The sequence below is a fragment of the Pseudophryne corroboree genome, chromosome 4, assembly GCF_028390025.1.
Source record: "Pseudophryne corroboree isolate aPseCor3 chromosome 4, aPseCor3.hap2, whole genome shotgun sequence".
NCBI classification, from domain to species: Eukaryota; Metazoa; Chordata; class Amphibia; order Anura; family Myobatrachidae; genus Pseudophryne; species Pseudophryne corroboree.
Window position 1 is genome coordinate 147718738 of NC_086447.1, and position 17896 is coordinate 147736633.

The following is a 17896-nucleotide window of genomic DNA, read 5'->3' on the forward strand; positions in this document are numbered from 1 at the left end:
AGAAAAAGATTTACCAGTAGGTTTAAAATCTTATTTTCTCTTACGTCCTAGAGGATGCTGGGGACTCCGTAAGGACCATGAGGATTATACCAAAGCTCCAAAATGGGCAGGAGAGTGCGGATGACTCTGCAGCACCGATTGAGCAAACATGAGGTCCTCATTAGCCAGGGTATCAAACTTGTAGAATTTTGCAAAAGTGTTTGAACCCGACCAAGTCGCCGCTCGGCAAAGCTGTAATGCCGAGACGCCTCGGGCAGCCGCCCAAGAAGAGCCCACCTCCTAGTGGAATGGGCCTTTACCGAATTCGGTAACGGCAATCCAGCCATAGAATAAGCCTGCTGAATCGTGTTACAGATCCAGCGAGCAATAGTCTGCTTAGAAGCCGGAGCGCCAATCTTGTTGGCTGCATACAGGACAAACAGAGCCTCTTTTTTCCTAACCCGAATGAGAAATTTTAATTCCACTGTTTGAAGAGGTTCAAACCAGTGAGACTTTAGGAACTGTAACACCACGTTAAGGTCCCATGGCACCACTGGAGGCACAAAAGGAGGCTGTATGTGCAGCACTCCCTTTACGAAAGTCTGGACTCCTGGGAGAGAAGCCAATTCCTTCTGAAAGAAAATAGATAGGGCCGAAATCTGTACCTTAATGGAGCCTAATTTCAGGCCCATATCCACTCCTGTCTGCAGAAAGTGGAGAAGACGGCCCAGATGGAAATCTTCCATAGGAGCATTCTTGGCCTCACACCAAGATACATACTTTCTCCAGATACGGTGATAATGTTTCGCGCTCACCTCCTTCCTAGCCCTCATCAGAGTAGGGATGACTTCTTCCGGAATGCCTTTTCCAGCTAGGATTCTGCGTTCAACCGCCATGCCGTCAAACGTAACCGCGGTAAGTCTTGGAACACGCAGGGCCCCTGTTGCAACAGGTCCTCTCTGAGAGGAAGAGGCCACGGATCTCCTGTGAGCATTTCCTGAAGATCTGAATACCAGGCCCTTCGAGGCCAATCCGGAACAGTGGCCCTCATTCCGAGTTGTTCGCTCGGTAATTTTCTTCGCATCGCAGCGTTTTTCTGCTTAGTACGCATGCGCAATGTTCGCACTGCGACTGCGCCAAGTAATTTTGCTATGAAGATAGTTTTTTTACTCACGGCTTTTTCTTCGCTCCGGCGATCGTAATGTGATTGACAGGAAATGGGTGTTACTGGGCGACAACACGGCGTTTTATGGGCGTGTGGATAAAAACGCTACCGTTTCCGGAAAAAACGCGGGAGTGGCTGGAGAAACGGGGGAGTGTCTGTGCGAACGCTGGGTGTGTTTGTGACGTCAAACCAGGAACGACAAGCACTGAACTGATCGCAGATGCCGAGTAAGTCTGAAGCTACTCTGAAACTGCTAAGTAGTTTGTAATCGCAATATTGCGAATACATCGTTCGCAATTTTAAGAAGCTAAGATTCACTCCCAGTAGGCGGAGGCTTAGCGTGTGTAACTCTGCTAAAATCGCCTTGCGAGCGAACAACTCGGAATGAGGGCCAATGAGTATTGGCCCTGATTCCGAGTTGTTCGCTCGCTAGCTGCTTTTAGCAGCATTGCACATGCTAAGCCGCCGCCCTCTGGGAGTGTATCTTAGCATAGCAGAATTGCGAACGAAAGATTAGCAGAATTGCGAATAGAAATTTCTTAGCAGTTTCTGAGTAGCTCGAGACTTACTCCTACATTGCGATCAGTTCAGTCAGTTTCGTTCCTGGTTTGAAGTCACAAACACACCCAGCATTTGGCCAGACACTCCCCCGTTTCTCCAGCCACTCCCGCGTTTTTCCCTGAAACGCCTGCGTTTTTCCGTACACTCCCAGAAAACGGTCAATTTCCACCCACTTCCTGTCAATCACACTCCCATCACCAGAACGATGAAAAAACTTTGTTACGCCGTGAGTAAAATACCTAACTTTTGTGTAAAATAACTAAGCGCATGCGCTCTGCGAACCTTGCGCATGCGCAGTAAGCGACTAATCGCAGTATAGCAAAAATCGTCAATGAGCAAACAACTCGGAATGACCCCCATTGTCCGCACTTTTTTTCATCTTATGATTCTCAATATATTTGAGATGAGTGGAAGAGGAGGAAGCACATACTGTAGACCGACCGAAACACCCACGGTGTCACCAGGGCGTCTACCGCTACTGCCTGAGTGTCCCTTGACCTGGCACAATACCTCCGAAGCTTCTTGTTGAGGCATGACGCCATCATGTCTATTTGAGGAAGCCCCCAACGACTTGTTATTTCTGCAAAAACTTATTGATGAAGTCCCCACTCTCCTGGATGGAGATCGTGTCTGCTGAGGAAGTCTGCTTCCCAGTTGTCCACTCCCGGAATGAAGACTGCAGTCAAAGCGCTTACATGATTTTCCGCCCAGCGAAGAATCCTGGCGGCTTCCGCCATTGCCACTCTGCTCCTTGTTCCGCCCTGTTGGTTTACATGAGCCACGGCTGTGATGTTGTCTGACTGAATCAGAACCGGTAGGTCGTGAAGAAGATTCTCTGCTTGACGCAGGCCGTTGTATATGGCCCTCAATTCCAATACGTTGATGTGAAGACAAGCCTCCTGGCTTGACCATAGTCCTTGAAAGTTTCTTCCTTGTGTGACTGCTCCCCATCCTCGGAGGCTCGCGTCCGTGGTCACCAGAACCCAGTCCTGAATGCCGAACCTGCGACCGAACCTGCGACCCTCTAGAAGGTGAGCACTCTGCAGCCACCACAGGAGAGACACCCTGGCCCTGGGGGACAGGCTGATTTTATGATGAATATGAAGATGGGACCCGGACCACTTGTCCAGAAGATCCCACTGAAAAGTCCTCGCATGAAACCTGCCGAAGGGGATGGCCTCGTAGGACGCCACCATTTTCCCCAGCACTCGAGTGCATTGATGGACTGACACCCTTTTCGGTTTCAACAGGTCTCTGACCAAGTTCTGGAGTTCCTGGGCTTTTTCCATTGGGAGAAAAACCCTCTTTTGTTCCGTGTCCAGAATCATGCCTAAGAACGATAGCCGAGTTGTTGGCACCAACTGTGACTTTGGTATATTCAGAATCCAGCCGTGTTGCTGCAGTACTCTCAGGGAGAGCGCCACGCTTTCCAACAACTGACCTCTTGATCTCGCCTTTATCAGGAGATCGTCCAAGTACGGGATAATTGTGACTCCCTGCCTGCGCAGGAGTACCATCATTTCCGCCATTACCTTGGTGAAAATCCTCGGGGCCGTCGGAAGCCCAAACGGCAACGTCTGAAACTGGTAATGGCAGTCCTGTACAGCAAATCTCAAGTACGCCTGATGAGGGGGATATATGGGGACATGAAGGTGCGCGTCCTTTATGTCCAGTGACACCATAAAATCCCCCCCTCCAGGCTGGAAATAACTGCCCGGAGTGATTCCATCTTGAATGTGAACTTTTTCAAGTACTGGTTTAGGGATTTTAAATATAGAATGGGTCTGACCGAGCCATCCGGTTTCGGGACCACAAATAGGGTTGAATAGTACCCCTTCCCCTGATGACCTAGAGAAACCTCGACCACCACTCATTGTTGACATAGTTTTTGAATCACAGCTAAAACTATCTCCCTCTCTGGGGGAGAAGCCGGTAGAGCCTCGGTGAGGAGGCATGTCTTCGAACTCTAGCTTGTAGCCTTGGGATACAATTTCCATTGCCCAAGGATCCACCTCCAACTGAATCCAGACCTGGCTGAAGAGTTGAAGACGTACCCCCACGGGCGCAGACTCCCTCAGTGGAGCCCCAGCGTCATGCGGTGGATTTGACAGAAGCCGGGGAGGACTACTGCTCCTGGGAACTAGCCGTAGCAGGCTGATTTTTCCCTATTCCCTTACCTCTGGCGTAGAAAGAAGAGCCCCGACCTCTTCTGGACTTATGCGACCGAAAGGACTGCATCTGATATTGTGGTGTTTTCTTTCGCTGTGGGGAAACATAAGGTAAAAAGGTAGATTTGCCCGCGGTAGCTGTGAAAGCCAGGTCCACGAGACCTTCCCCAAATAAATCCTCACCTTTGTAAGGCAAAACTTCCATATGCTTCTTTGAGTCGGCATCACCCGACCATTGACGGGTCCACAGGGCTCGCCTAGCAGAAATCGTTACTAGTGATATAGGGGTTGTGACCAACGTTGTGGAGGTATGGTCGGCATAGGGGGTGCAGTGTGTGCTGTAGGGTGTGACTATAACCTGCCTTCAAAAGCCTCTATCCCCCCAATTTGTCCATTCTGTATTATGTGGAAATTGCAGTTTCAGCTTATTTTAAGATAAGCTTTCATATATTTTGTCTCCTGTATGTTTGTTACCTGCATTTTATATTGTAGATATTGGTGGTCATTCCGAGTTGTTCTCTCGCTAGCAGTTTTTAACAGCCGTGCAAATGCTATGCCGCCTCCCACTGGGAGTGTATTTTAGCTTAGCAGAAGTGCGAACGAAGGGATCGCAGAGCGGCTACAAAATAATTTTGTGCAGTTTCAGAGTAGCTTCAGACCTGCTCCTAGCTTGTGATCACTTCAGACTGTTCAATTCCTGTTTTGACGTCACGAACACGCCCTGCGTTCGGCCAGCCATGCCTCCGTTTCCCCAGCCACGCCTGCGTTTTTATCTGGCACGCCTGCGTTTTTCTGCACACGCCCTGAAAACGGTCAGTTGACACCCAGAAACGCCCACTTCCTGTCAATCACTCTGTGGCCAGCAGAGCGACTGAAAAGCTTCGCTAGACCTTTTATGAAACTACATTGTTTGTTGTAATAGTACGACGCGCGTGCGCATTGCACCGCATGCGCAGACGTGCCGATTTTTTGCCTGATCGCTGCGCTGCTTCCGAAATCTGCTAGCGAACAACTCGGAATGACCCCCATTGTTAAATAAAATGGTGTATAAAAATCTAAAAAAAATATTGGAGTTGTATATGTATTTGTGGAACTCGCCGTAGCTCCTAACTCCAACTAGCACTGTATTTTATTAGATATGCAGTGTTAAAACGTTACACGTGATGTCTTGCCTATTTTTTCATTTCATGTATCATGAATCATTATTGGTCAACTGACCGAGCCGACTGCTAATGCCAACCATTATTTTTTTTTACGTTGAATGTTGATTCTTTAACACTACAAGGCACTTGGGAAGGGATGTAGTTACAATGCCACCAGACGGGAACCCAGCGGTCGAAATATCGATGCCAGAATCCCGAATGGAGACATTATGCTGGCATCAAAATCCAGACGGAGCTCAGGATCCTGGCGTCAAAATACTGCTGCCTGGAATCCCGAACGTTCTTTTAGCAGGACGTGCTTGTGTCCCACCCCGGGGGATGGGAGATTAGGTTTAGGCATTAGAAGGGGGGTTTGGGTTAGGGTGCATTATTATTGATACCTGTGCGCTTACTTCTCCACTTGTTTATTAGATAGATAGATAGATAGATAGATAGATAGATAGATAGATAGATAGATAGATAGATAGATAGATAGATAGACATAATAACTGTATTATTAGTAGAGGAAGAAAAGCCGATTTCAGTGTGGGAGCAAGTGGTTCTGGACAGAACTGTGACGGGGAATAGGGCGGGAATATTTGCAATGGATGTGCAGGACGACTAAGCTGTTGGCATACCTCCTAACTTTACCTCCACAGAAGGAGGGACAGCAACGAATGCCTTCGGCGCGTTCCCGAATTTAGGTGCGTGACCTCACAGTAAGGGGGCATGGCCTATCAGTTAGGGCGTGGCCTCATGACAAACGCCGCTGTTGAAAACCACGCAGCCCATTTTTGTCATTATGGAGGCATGACAGTGCTCAGTGAGCTGCTGGTCATGCCCCCTGCCCCTCTCTGCCAGGAATAGACGCTGTACGCATGCACACAGCATCTATTTACCGCTGCTCTGATCAGAGCAGCGAGTGACGGGGGGGGGGGGAATCTCCCAACTTCCCCCACCCGCGGGACACTGCGACCTGCGGGTGGAACAGCAGGACAGACCGTGAAAAACGGACTGTCCCGCCAAAATGGGAACAGTTGGGAGGTATGTGTTGGGGGAGTCGGAAAGAAGCTGCAGTGGAAGAGGGATCATAGCCGCACCTGGAGGTGGTGGTGGTGGAGGGGGCTATGAAGTAGAGGAAATGGTGCCAGCCAGAGGGAATGCGGTCAAGATCCCGCCGGACGGAATCCCGGCGGTCGAAATACTGACATCGGAATCCCGACCGGCACAATCCCGACATATTCTCCCTCCGTGGGTGTCCACGACACCCATAGAGGGAGAATATAATAGTGTGCCGAGTGTAGCGAGGCCCCGTGCCCGCAAGGGGCTGTGTTCCGCTCACCACCCCTGTCGGGATTGTGCTGGTCGGGATTCCGGTGTCGGTATTTTGACCGCCGGGATCCCGTACAGCGGGATTTCGTACTGATCCCAGCCAGAGCAGGGGCGGAGACTGTTAAACTAGTGTGTGTGTGTGTGTGTGTGTGTGTATGTGTGTGTGTGTATGTGTGTGTGTGTGTGTGTGTGTGTGTGTAGAGATTTGGCAAAAAATTACAAGCTAGACAGCAATACATTACTAGATGGATAGCTAGATAGATAAATAATATATAGATAATATAATTAGGCACATGTTCAGTCAGAGGCAGTGCATACCTTTTCCAGAGGCACTGCAGGACACTGACATCCCTTCTCTGAGCAGCAGCGGCTGCAGCCCGTCACCTGTGATCAGCAGCTGCTGGGTAGCTCAGTCACAGCAAGTGTCAGGGCCGCCTTCACGGAGCAGAGCTGGGTTGGCTGCTGCATACAGTGCACACTTGCACAGCAGTTATTCAAGCGGTAATGGGGCGGCGGCGCGGACGTAGTTACCATTTCACGGCGGGATGCGATGTCCCGACGGGGCGACGGGGCCCTGGATGTGACAGGATGTGGGGGGGGAGGAGGAGGAGATGAGAGGAGATGATGCAACGCCGTCACGATGCTGCAGCGCTGGAGATTCAGATACTCTGCGGCGCAGGGAGGGCTTGTGAAGCCTTCCACTGCGCCGCTATTGGCACAATTATTAAGTACGTCTTTTCAACCCCGGGCAAGAAAAGCAGGGGAAAGGGGTTTGCTGTTTCAGTGGGCGGGGCCTTAGGCTGCCGCTGCTGTAATAGGAAAGAAAAATATTCCTGTGTACAGCAGCGCAATGCAGCAGATGCTGTGGGCCTATTTTGATGGGGCGGCCTGGAGCTGCAGCTCCCTCCGCCCCATTGTTAATCCGGCCCTGCCTGTGACACAGCCAAAGCCATGGATTGACTCCCTGTTCTATCCCTGGACTCTGCTTTGTCCAACCTCTGATGTAATAAAGACACATTTGCATTTAAAACATTCAGCATATCCATCCAATCATGTGTCGGCGTCGCCGACGGAGACACCACAATCATCTGCTCCACCTCCTCCTTAGAAGAGCCTTCCGCTTCAGACATGCTGACACACCCATACCGACACCCCCACACACTCAGGGATATATCTATATGGAGACAATTCCCCAATAAGGCCCTTTGGAGAGACAGAGAGAGAGTATGCCAGCACACACCCAGCGCCAACTGACACTGGAAACAAATTCCCAGACAAAAAACAGCGCTTTTATATAAATATACACTCACTGCGCCCATAAAAAGTGCCCCCACCCTCTTTTTTGCCCTCTGTTCAGCAGGGGAGAGTCCGGGGAGCCAGCTTCTCTGCAGTGTGCTGTGTAGAAAATGGCGCTGGTTAGTGCTGGAAGATCAAGCTCCGCCCCCTCAGTGGCGTGCTTCGGTCCCGCTCAATTTTGTCATACTGGCGGGGTATTTTACAATATAGTGCCTCCGCAGCCCCTATATTATCATTAGCCATTCCCAAGAGGTTTAAAATTGCTGCCCAGGGTACCCCCCCCTGCGCCCTGCACCCTTCAGTGTCCACCGTGTGTGTTGTGTGTGGGGGCAGAGAAGATCCGAAGTCTTCAGCCGCCTTTGAAGTCTTCTTTCTTCTTATACTCACCCGGCTTCTGTCTTCCGACTCTGTGAGGAGGACGGCGGCGCAGCTCCGGGACGAACGGCGAGTGTGAGACCTGCATTTCGACCCTCTGGAGCTAATGGTGTCCAGTAGCCTAAGAAGCAGAGCCTATCATTTAAGTAGGTCTGCTTCTCTCTCCTCAGTCCCACGATGCAGGGAGTCTGTTGCCAGCAGTGCTCCCTGAAAATAAAAAACCTAACAAAATTCTTTTTTTCAGAGAAACTCAGGAGAGCTCCCCTGTAGTGCACCCAGTCTCCTCTGGGCACAGGATCTAACTGAGGTCTGGAGGAGGGGCATAGAGGGAGGAGCCAGTGCACACCCATTCTAAAGTTCTTTATAGTGCCCATGTCTCCTGCGGAGCCCGTCTATACCCCATGGTCCTTACGGAGTCCCCAGCATCCTCTAGGACGTAAGAGAAATTTTGTTTTCCTCTGAAAATCAGACACAAATAATTGTAGCTCCTACTCCCATTGCACTATCATTCTCACACAAAAAGCACTGTGCTGCGCACAAGCAGCTTTGGACTCAGTGTGGTCTGGAAATACTGTAATTTCCAGTGCTCTGGGGTTCATTAATCCCTAGTCAGAGCCATGTTGTTAAATTGGACAATGTTTGCAATGGGCTGAGCATATTTTTCTGCATTAGAAACTGGAAATTCTGAAGGAAACATTCTGCTTTGTATCAGAGATTTCTACAAGAATATACCAGGACAACCCTGCAAAGATCTGAGGCTTCGCTGGAGCCAATTACTGTATTCATGTTGCCAATTGCTGTATAGTTTAGTTTTAGATTGGGTATTGGTTATTTATAAATAAATACAATGAATGAATATGAAAATGTGTCTTATTTGTTCATCCAAGGTCAACTTTACGTAACATAGGGTTTGATTGGAACACAAGTGGTGAGCCTAGGTCTACAAATATGCTATAGGCACCAAAGGGAGAGGAAGTGTGTGACTGGGGAGAAGCAGTGGGTGACATCGGGAGAGGCTGTGGGTGATGGAGAGGCATGTGGTGACTGGATAGTCAGTGGGTGATGGAGAGGTAGAGCGTGACAAGTAGAGGCAGGTCGTGACTAGGGAGTCAGTGGGTGATGGAGATATAGAGGGTGATGGCTGGAAGGCAGGGGGAAGCCAGCAGGGAGAGGCAGAGAGTGACTGGGGAGTTGGTGACAGGGAGAGTCAGAGGGTGACAGCAAAAGGTAAAGGATGACAGGGAGAGGCAGATGGATACAATAGAAGGCAGAGGGTGACAGGGAGAGGCAAGGGATTACAGCAGAAAGCAGAGCTTGACAGGGAGAGGTATAGGGAGACAGAGGGAGATATGGAGAGGCAGTGAGTAACAGCAGAAGGCAGTGAGCAACAACGGAAGGCAGTGGGTGACAAGAGAAGGCAGCAGGTGATAGGGAGAGGCAGTGGTTGACAGCGGAAAGCAGAGTGTGACAGTAGAAGGTAGTGAGTGACAGGGAGAAGCAGTGGGTGACAAGGGAAGGCAGGAGATGACAGAGAGAAGATGACATGGAGATAGTGGTTGATGAGGAGAGGTAGTGGGTGACAATAGTAGGCAGGGGATGACAAGGAGAGGCAGTGAGTGACAGCGCAAAAGGCAAAGGGTGACAGAAGAAGTCAGATAGGGAGAGGCAGTGGTTAACATCAGAAGGCAGTGGGTGACAGGGAGACCCAGTGAGTGACAAGGGAAGGCAGAAAGTGACAGAGAGTGGGTGACAAGGAGATAGTAAGTGATGGGGAGAAGCAGTGGATAACAGCGGAAGGCAGTGGGTGACATGGAGAGGCAGTTAGTGATGGGGAGTTAGTAGGTGATGGAAAGGTAGAGGGTGATGAGTCACAATGGGAATGTGGCAGGGAGAGGCAGACAGGGTACACCGCCGCTAGTTTTGCAACTGGATCAGAGATCTGATAAGTCACAGTGCAATAGAAGGGAAAATTAAGTTCTGTATGTAGAAAAACATAATGTGTACTGTTTTCTAAAGGTAATATTTATTGTGACATGTATTCTGTCGTTAGTATACAGTATTATGTTATTAATGCATGAGGTTAACATTTTCAATTGATTTATTAAACAAAAATCCAAATGACGTTTAACAAAGATGCAGTGGGCTGTGTGCATTTACCATCATTGTGTCCATTCAGTCGGTATAGGAACATTTTCAACCTGTCATTTGCCTTAAAATATACTGTACTTTACATAATTTCATGTTTATTGTTTACAAAAATTGAATCATCTTTGCATAAGGATTTACAGTTTGTGACCTGACATTATGTGTTTCCAAACGCAACGGAAACAAATTATTCCCCAGTCAACTATTGTATGAAAGTTGTTAAATTGTGCTTTAAAACCAGATGATTTTTTTTATATTATAATCAAATAATGAAAATAATTACCGTTTGGCTGAATAGATGTTTTGTTGGTTTTATTTCTCAGTGTTTGCATCATAATTTTATTTTTAGTTCTTAAATGTGTTTCATTTTGCTGTTCAAAAGCAGTCATTCTTTTGTATTTTTGGTCTAAATCCCTGAGAAAACAAAAGTAATTATATTAGTAACCAATAACTTTGTTTAGAAAACATGTTTACGTAATGATATCATGCTGCAGTGTCTCGTATGAAAAAAAAAAAAATACAGAAAAATACAGGTTGAGTATCCCTTATCCAAAATGCTTGGGACCAGAGGTAGTTTGGATATCGGATTTTTCCGTATTTTGGAATAATTGCATACCATAATGAGATATCATGGCGATGGGACCTAAATCTAAGCACAGAATGCATTTATGTTACATATACACCTTATACACACAGCCTGAAGGTAATTTTAGCCAATATTTTTTATAACTTTGTACATTAAACAAAGTGTGTCTACATTCACACAATTCATTTATGTTTCATATACACCTTATATACACAGCCTGAAGGTCATTTAATACAATATTTTTAATAACTGTGTGTATTAAACAACGTTTGTGTACATTGGCCCTCATTCCGAGTTGATCGCTCGCAAGGCGATTTTAGCTGAGTTACACACGCTAAGCCGCCGCCTACTGGGAGTGAATCTTAGCTTCTTAAAATTGCGACCGATGTATTCGCAATATTGCGATTACTAACTACTTAGCAGTTTCAGAGTAGCTCCAGACTTACTCTGCCTGTGCGATCAGTTCAGTGCTTGTCGTTCCTGTTTTGACGTCACAAACACACCCAGCGTTCGCCCAGACACTCCCCCGTTTCCCCGGCCACTCCTGCGTTTTTTCCGGAAACGGTAGCGTTTTTTCCCGCACGCCCATAAAACGGCCTGTTTCCGCCCAGTAACACCCATTTCCTGTCAATCACATTACGATCGCCGGAGCGATGAAAAAGCCGTGAGTAAAAATACTATCTCCATTGTAAAATTACTTGGCGCAGTCGCAGTGCGAATATTGCGCATGCGTACTAAGCGGAATTTCACTGCGATGCGATGAAAAATACCGAGCGATCAACTCGGAATGAGGGCCATTGAGCCATCAGAAAACAAAAGTTTCACTATCTCACTCTCGCTCAAAAAAGTCCGTATTTCGGAATATTCCGTATTTCGGATATTTGGATATGGAATACTCAACCTGTAATGATATTTTAATGACCAGTGGCGGCTCCAGAGGTGGTGCTGCAGCGCAGTTCAAATTTCAAATAGGGGGGCCAATCCAACTGCCATTGAGTCAGTTTGGGATGACAGTTGGTGGCAGTTGGTGTGGCTCCACTATTTGAAATTTTAACTGTGCTGCAGCCCCACCTCTGGAGTCGCCACTGATTGTGACTAATTTATGAAACTGTTTAGACTGGTAATTGAGAGTAAATGAGAGTCATGAGCTGGGTCATTGGTATAATCTTACATACATGGAGGTTTAAGTTTGTGGTTTGAAATTTGCACCTTGATTTGCTACTTGCATTTCGCATTTGTGGTTAATCATTTATGTTTGGTGTTTGCATTTATCATTCACATTCCAAGTAATATTTTTATATTATTACATTATTATTATTATTATTATTATTATTATTATTATTATTTATTTATTACCAGTTATTTATATAGCGCACACGTATAACACAGCGCTTTACAGAGAATATTTTTCAATTCACATCAGTCCCTGCCCCAGTGGAGCTTACAATCTATATTCCCTACCACATGTACGTACACACACACACACACACACACACACACACACACACACACACACACACACACACACACACACTCATTCACACTAGGGTTAATTTTGTGATGAGCCAGTTAACCTACCAGTATATTTTTGGATTGTGGGAGAAGACCGGAGTACCCGGAGGAAACCCACGCAAGCGCGGGGTGAATATACAAACTCCACACAGTTAGGGCCTTGGTGGGAATTGAATCCATGACCTCAGTGCTGTGCAGTGGCAGATTTAAAGGGGGGCAGAAAGGGCGATCGCCCCCCCGGTACACCTGTCCCGCACATTTGACAAGTCACCGCCAGTGGCGCCGGATCCTTTTCTGCCGCAATTGCCTCCATCAGTGACACGTATCTCGCATTCCAACTGGCGGAAGTGCCGCACTCAATCCCTTCCACAAGCCGGAAGTGGAAGTGACGTTGTGAATTCCATAGTGCACGCTGCCGGTAAAGCACCGCTTTTGAACGCTGACCCAGTGCGAATTCCACCAGCAGCACCACAGCGGGAACCCCACCACAAGGAACCAGACAACCCCGGAGAGCGCCATCATAGGACACCGAGTGCCCCACAAAATGTCCTGGTTACATAGGTAAGAGACCACTAGGCTATGTGCAGCATGTATAATGTGTCTGTTTTTACATACTGTATATATAAATGTGTATGTGTGTCTGTATGCATGAGTACATGTGTGTCTGTATGTGTACATGCAAGTATGTGCACTTCTGTAGGTTATGCCTGTATATGAAATGAGGGAAATGGGTGTGAGTTTGGCTGTATGTGTATAAATCAAAAGAAACCAAAAACAAAAAGGGATTGGAAAATTATAAATAAGAATAGATGAAGACAAAACAAAAAGTAATTTTTTTGTGTGGCAATGAGATGCTCACTGTACATATACAGTTTTTTGCTACAATAAATATAGGTTTTAATCTACTAAACATTGAAGAAAGTGACGTTTTGGCACCAGCATTTGATCTGTGAGCATCTCATTGCCACATAAAGGCAATTTTCTATCCTTATTTATTTTTTTCTTTTGATTTGCTCACCCTAAAAAAAAGGCTATTTACAGTAGTTCTATTGGATCGCACCACTTGTATCATTGGTAAGGGCACTCTGACCCGCACCCGGCAGCACTCACCTGTCTCTAGCACCGACACTTCCTGCCTAGCGGTAGCATTCTGGAATCTGTTGTAGCAGATCTTCTGAACAGGTTCCTGTGGGATAACGTGGAGAACCTGGACAGGTCCCAGTTGAAGCTGGTCATCTGGGGTTGGGTAAGAGTCAGATGTGCCCATTATGCCATGTTCTTTCCTTCAGAACCCCTGATCTCTCTCTCTCTCTTTCTCTGATCCCTGTCTGTCTCTCCACTGATCTCTCTTTCTCTGACCCCTGTCTCTCTCTTTCTCCTGATCTCTCTCTCTTTCTCCTAATTCTCTCTCTGACCCATCTTTCTCTCTCTTCTGATCTCTCTCTCTGACCCCCTGATCTCTCTCTCTGACCCCTGATCGCTTTCTCTGACCCCATATCTCTCTCTATCCTGATCTCTCTCTATCCTGATATCTCTCTCTCTATCCTGATCTCTCTCTGACCCCTGTCTCTCTCTCTGATCCCTGTCTCTCTCTCTCTGACCCCTGTCTTTCTCTAACCCCTGTCTGTCTGTCTCTCCCTGACCCAAGTGTCTCTCTTTCTCGGACGAGAAGTGGAAGGAGTAATGAGTGGAGGGAGAGGAGTCAGGATTCATTCATAAACTGCCCCCCTTACAAGAAAAGTCTGGATCTGCCCCTGGTGCTGTGAGGCAATAATGCTAACCATTACATCGTCCATACTGCCCCAGTATATTGGAATACTATAGAACTCAAATGTATCCATTTGTTTATTTGGTCCTCAAACATTTTGAATTTGGTTGTTTGCATTCAAGGTTCACCATTAGCATTGGAAAACAGTTCAACTATATAAATTAAAAAATCAGTGAATGGGGAGATGTACTGTACTAATCCTTGGAGATAGATAATAAAGTGCCTGCCAATCAGTTCCCAATCAGACACGCAAATGTCCAATCTAAATCTCTTGGCACATGTCTCATTTCCCCCACCTGCAGTCCAGCATGGTTTTACCAAGATAGACACGCCCATGCCAAATCTAAATCTCTCAGCTCATTTCACAATTCCCCCCCACCTGCAGTGCAGCATGGTTTTAGAGATGTCCATGCCAAATCTAAATATCTCAACACATTTCACATCTCCCCCACCTGCAGTGCAGCATGGTTTTACGACGGTGCAAAGTTAGTTTCTTTTTTTTTTCTTTGACCCAACTTGCCTCTATTATTTTTAATTGTTCAAGTTGTGCAATTTTGCTTAACATTTCCAGACCATCACACACTTTTTCTTAGGTCTCATATCATTTTAAAAGAGAAAAACTGATACCAATGGGAACTTGAAATCAACTCATGCCTTATTTTCTGTAACAAATACAATATAATATTTAGATATTTTGTATGTTCCAGCGCAGGCTTGTTCTGCCATAACAGGTTGCAGAATGTAGGTGTGCATTTGGGTGGCATGCAGAACAGGAAGTGATTTTATTACTCGTAAAAATGACGTAAGCTTTCTGTTACTTCTTGTCTGGGTACATTTTTTGAGCCATCAACATTTCCATTGTCCCATCTTGTCTGCCACTGCTGCTGCTTCTCCAAACACTGACATCAGGAGGATGAAGACAATGACCTCTAACCATAAAGTATGATCTTCTTCTGCATCAATACATTGTGCAGAATGCCCATGACAGTTGGACCCTTCTGTTACAAGGGTTTCCTCAATGTAATAATGGTAGGAAGAGGTGAACCTTGATCTCATCTTACACATACAGATTATTCTGTTCTTTCTCCTTATGTAGTGATCAAGTAGCGTAAATGTGACTGACAATATGGAGGAGAGAGAGGTGATCACTTAGGATGGACATACACAATACTATTACTTTGCAGATAACCTGTGGTTGGAATAAAAACCTGGATGAGAGCAAATGACAATTGACCAATTGCTACCAAACACTGGAAAATGGACAAAACCAGTCCGTGGTTTAACCAATTGGTATAAACAACAGGATTTTGTCCAACTTCTAGTGTTTGGTAGCAAATGGTCGATTGTCAGTTGCTCTCATCCATTACCAGGTTTTTATTCCAACCACAGATTAACTGCCAGATAATTGTATTGTGTATGCCCAGCTTTAGCTAAACAAAGTTTTTTCCATCAATTACACATAGTTGGTGAACAGGTGGCGGCAACACTTGCCATACCAGATGGCCTTATAATGCCTAATTGCCCTGCCCCATCCGCTGTTTGTCCTGTTAACCTATATTTGGTGCATAAGAATTCCAATTTAGGAAACAATATGTATTTGAAATAAATAATTTAAAGAGAGATGTATCAAACCTTGGAGAGAGATTAAGTGGATGGAGATAAAGTACCAACCAATCACCTTCTAATTGCCCTTTTACAGAATATATTTGAAAAATGACAGTTACAGATGGAGCCACGCTAATCGTGGCTCCATCTGTGACTAGGTGCACCCGTCCGGGCGTGCCTATCGCTGAGAGCGTCCCCGTCTGCCTGGGTGCATTCACTTGAATGGAGAGTGTCTCAGTCTGTGCGCCCAGACAGAGACGCTCTGAATGGGAGCGGTCTCTGTGCAGTCCTGGCGTGACTAGGTGGTCGGATTGCCTAGTCATGCCGGGAGTGCACGTTTATGATGGAGCCCCCTCAGATGAGCATGGCTCCATCTGTAGGAGCTGGCTGGTTGGTACTTTATCTCTCTCCAAGGTTTGATACATATATCCCTTACAGCCGTAAACAAAATGGTCTATTCTGGTACTTTCGGTACACGCTTGATTTTGAGCCTTCACCCACATATTTAATGTAATGTACCACAGCTACTGTATACAATTTCAAATTCAAGTTAGCAACCCAAAGTTTGCAGGATTTTTACAGTAAAAGAAGATATTCCCTAATTTACAATTATTGTATAAATATCCAATTAATTTAGTTAAATTTGGTAATACCTTCTCTTCTATACAACTTTAATGAAAAGTTTCCTTTTATGAAACACGTCTAATATCCTTGAAGACAGTCAGAGGCTCCTTGCAGTAGAGAATGAAACAGCACAACTACGTCTCATTTAGCATGTAATCATAAGCTATATATATATATATATATATATATATATATCTCTATCTGCTCGGCTAATATATACAGTGGTTAATTACATCCTGGGCCAAATAAATATATATAAATCATTTGTATATTGCTTGCAATAAGGGTGCAATTAGAAACCACCAACAGAGTGTTCTATTAAAAAGAGATATTTTACAGAGTTAATAATGCATGACTTATAATGATGACATAATTATGAAAGTAATGGGCAGCAAGACATGTTTCCCACAGTGTAGATCAATGTAAAGCTATGTGCAAACATAATTGAAATCAACTTTACACTAATTAGCTTGAAAAATGTTCTTGCCTTATATGTGAAGTCGCACTTCTTTGTGTCCTTTATATTGTTGTTTAAATAGGAAAAAATGATCATGAAGTTGTATTTTAATCTGCCATATGTTACCTTTTGATTCTATCATGTATTGTTCTGTTGTTGTCCAAAAAAGTTCTTCTATTTGTTCCTAAAAAATAAAAGTGGAAATAACTGAAGGCAAATTAAAATCTAACAACATAATAAGAATAACAATATTGTAGCAATGTCATTACATTAATTGGTCACTCAGTAAAAAAAGCTTTTAGTGACATATTACAGAAAGCTGATTGCAACTCAGTGTTGAAAAAACACAGAAATGATGATTGCGTTTTTCATCTTTACAACTTTTTTTTTAGAAACTGTGGGCAATAGTTATATTAAGTACTGCCCATGAATCATATTTGGAAGAAATAAGTTGCAGTACAAAACGGGTATGGATCATAGGGTCGACCTGGAAAAGGTAGACAGTCACTAGGTTGACCCCAAAAGGTCTACACACAACAGGTCAACATGTGAAAAAGGTCAGCATGGTAAAATGGTCGACACAGAAAAGGTTGACACATGAAAAGGTTGACATGAATTTTTGTATTTTTTGGTGTTGTTTACTCCGTAAAGTCACCAGAAACCCCAATTAGTGCACAGCATCCCCTTACTGTGGACAAGGTGCCTCGCTCTGCTACTGCTGTGCGTGGCACAGGTTTCTAGTCATAGTCCACATGGATGGCAAAATATGAAAAAGTTGAATATAAAAAATATTGTAAAAAAATTATCAACCTTTTCCTGTGTCGACCATTGCCATGTCAACCTTTTTACAATGTTAAACTTTTGTCCATGTCAACGTAATGCATGTCAACCTTAAAAGTGTCGACCTAGCCTCCGGATACCGTACAAAACAGACAGCTCCATCTTTTTTGTGTTTCAAAGTAAAGGGGGGTACTCACGGAGCGATCGCTGTTTAAAATCTAAGCAATCTGACTAGATTGCTTAGATTTTAAGCAGTGATCTCTCCGTGTGTACCCCTCACAGCGATAGCGATGCGCAGCCCAACGCATGGCTATCGCTGGTGCTAGATTGGCCTGCATGCAGGCCAATCTAGCGGGTCACTCTCTTCACCCGCTGAAATGAGCCCCCCCCCCCCCCCCCCG

General features: G+C 45.6%; 1 protein-coding gene across 3 annotated transcripts in view; it reads right to left on the reverse strand.

The window, feature by feature from the left end:
* Positions 1-17896, reverse strand: part of TPO (thyroid peroxidase) — a 255440-nt gene that overhangs the window by 169533 nt on the left and 68011 nt on the right. For all 3 annotated transcript variants that reach the window (XM_063915496.1, XM_063915493.1, XM_063915494.1), the window contains 2 exons: positions 16842-16899; positions 10447-10577 (listed from right to left, as the gene is read on the reverse strand). In XM_063915496.1, coding sequence (XP_063771566.1) covers positions 10447-10552 — 106 coding nt within the window. In that variant the 5' untranslated portion in view covers positions 10553-10577; positions 16842-16899. The remainder of the gene's footprint in view (positions 1-10446; positions 10578-16841; positions 16900-17896) is intronic.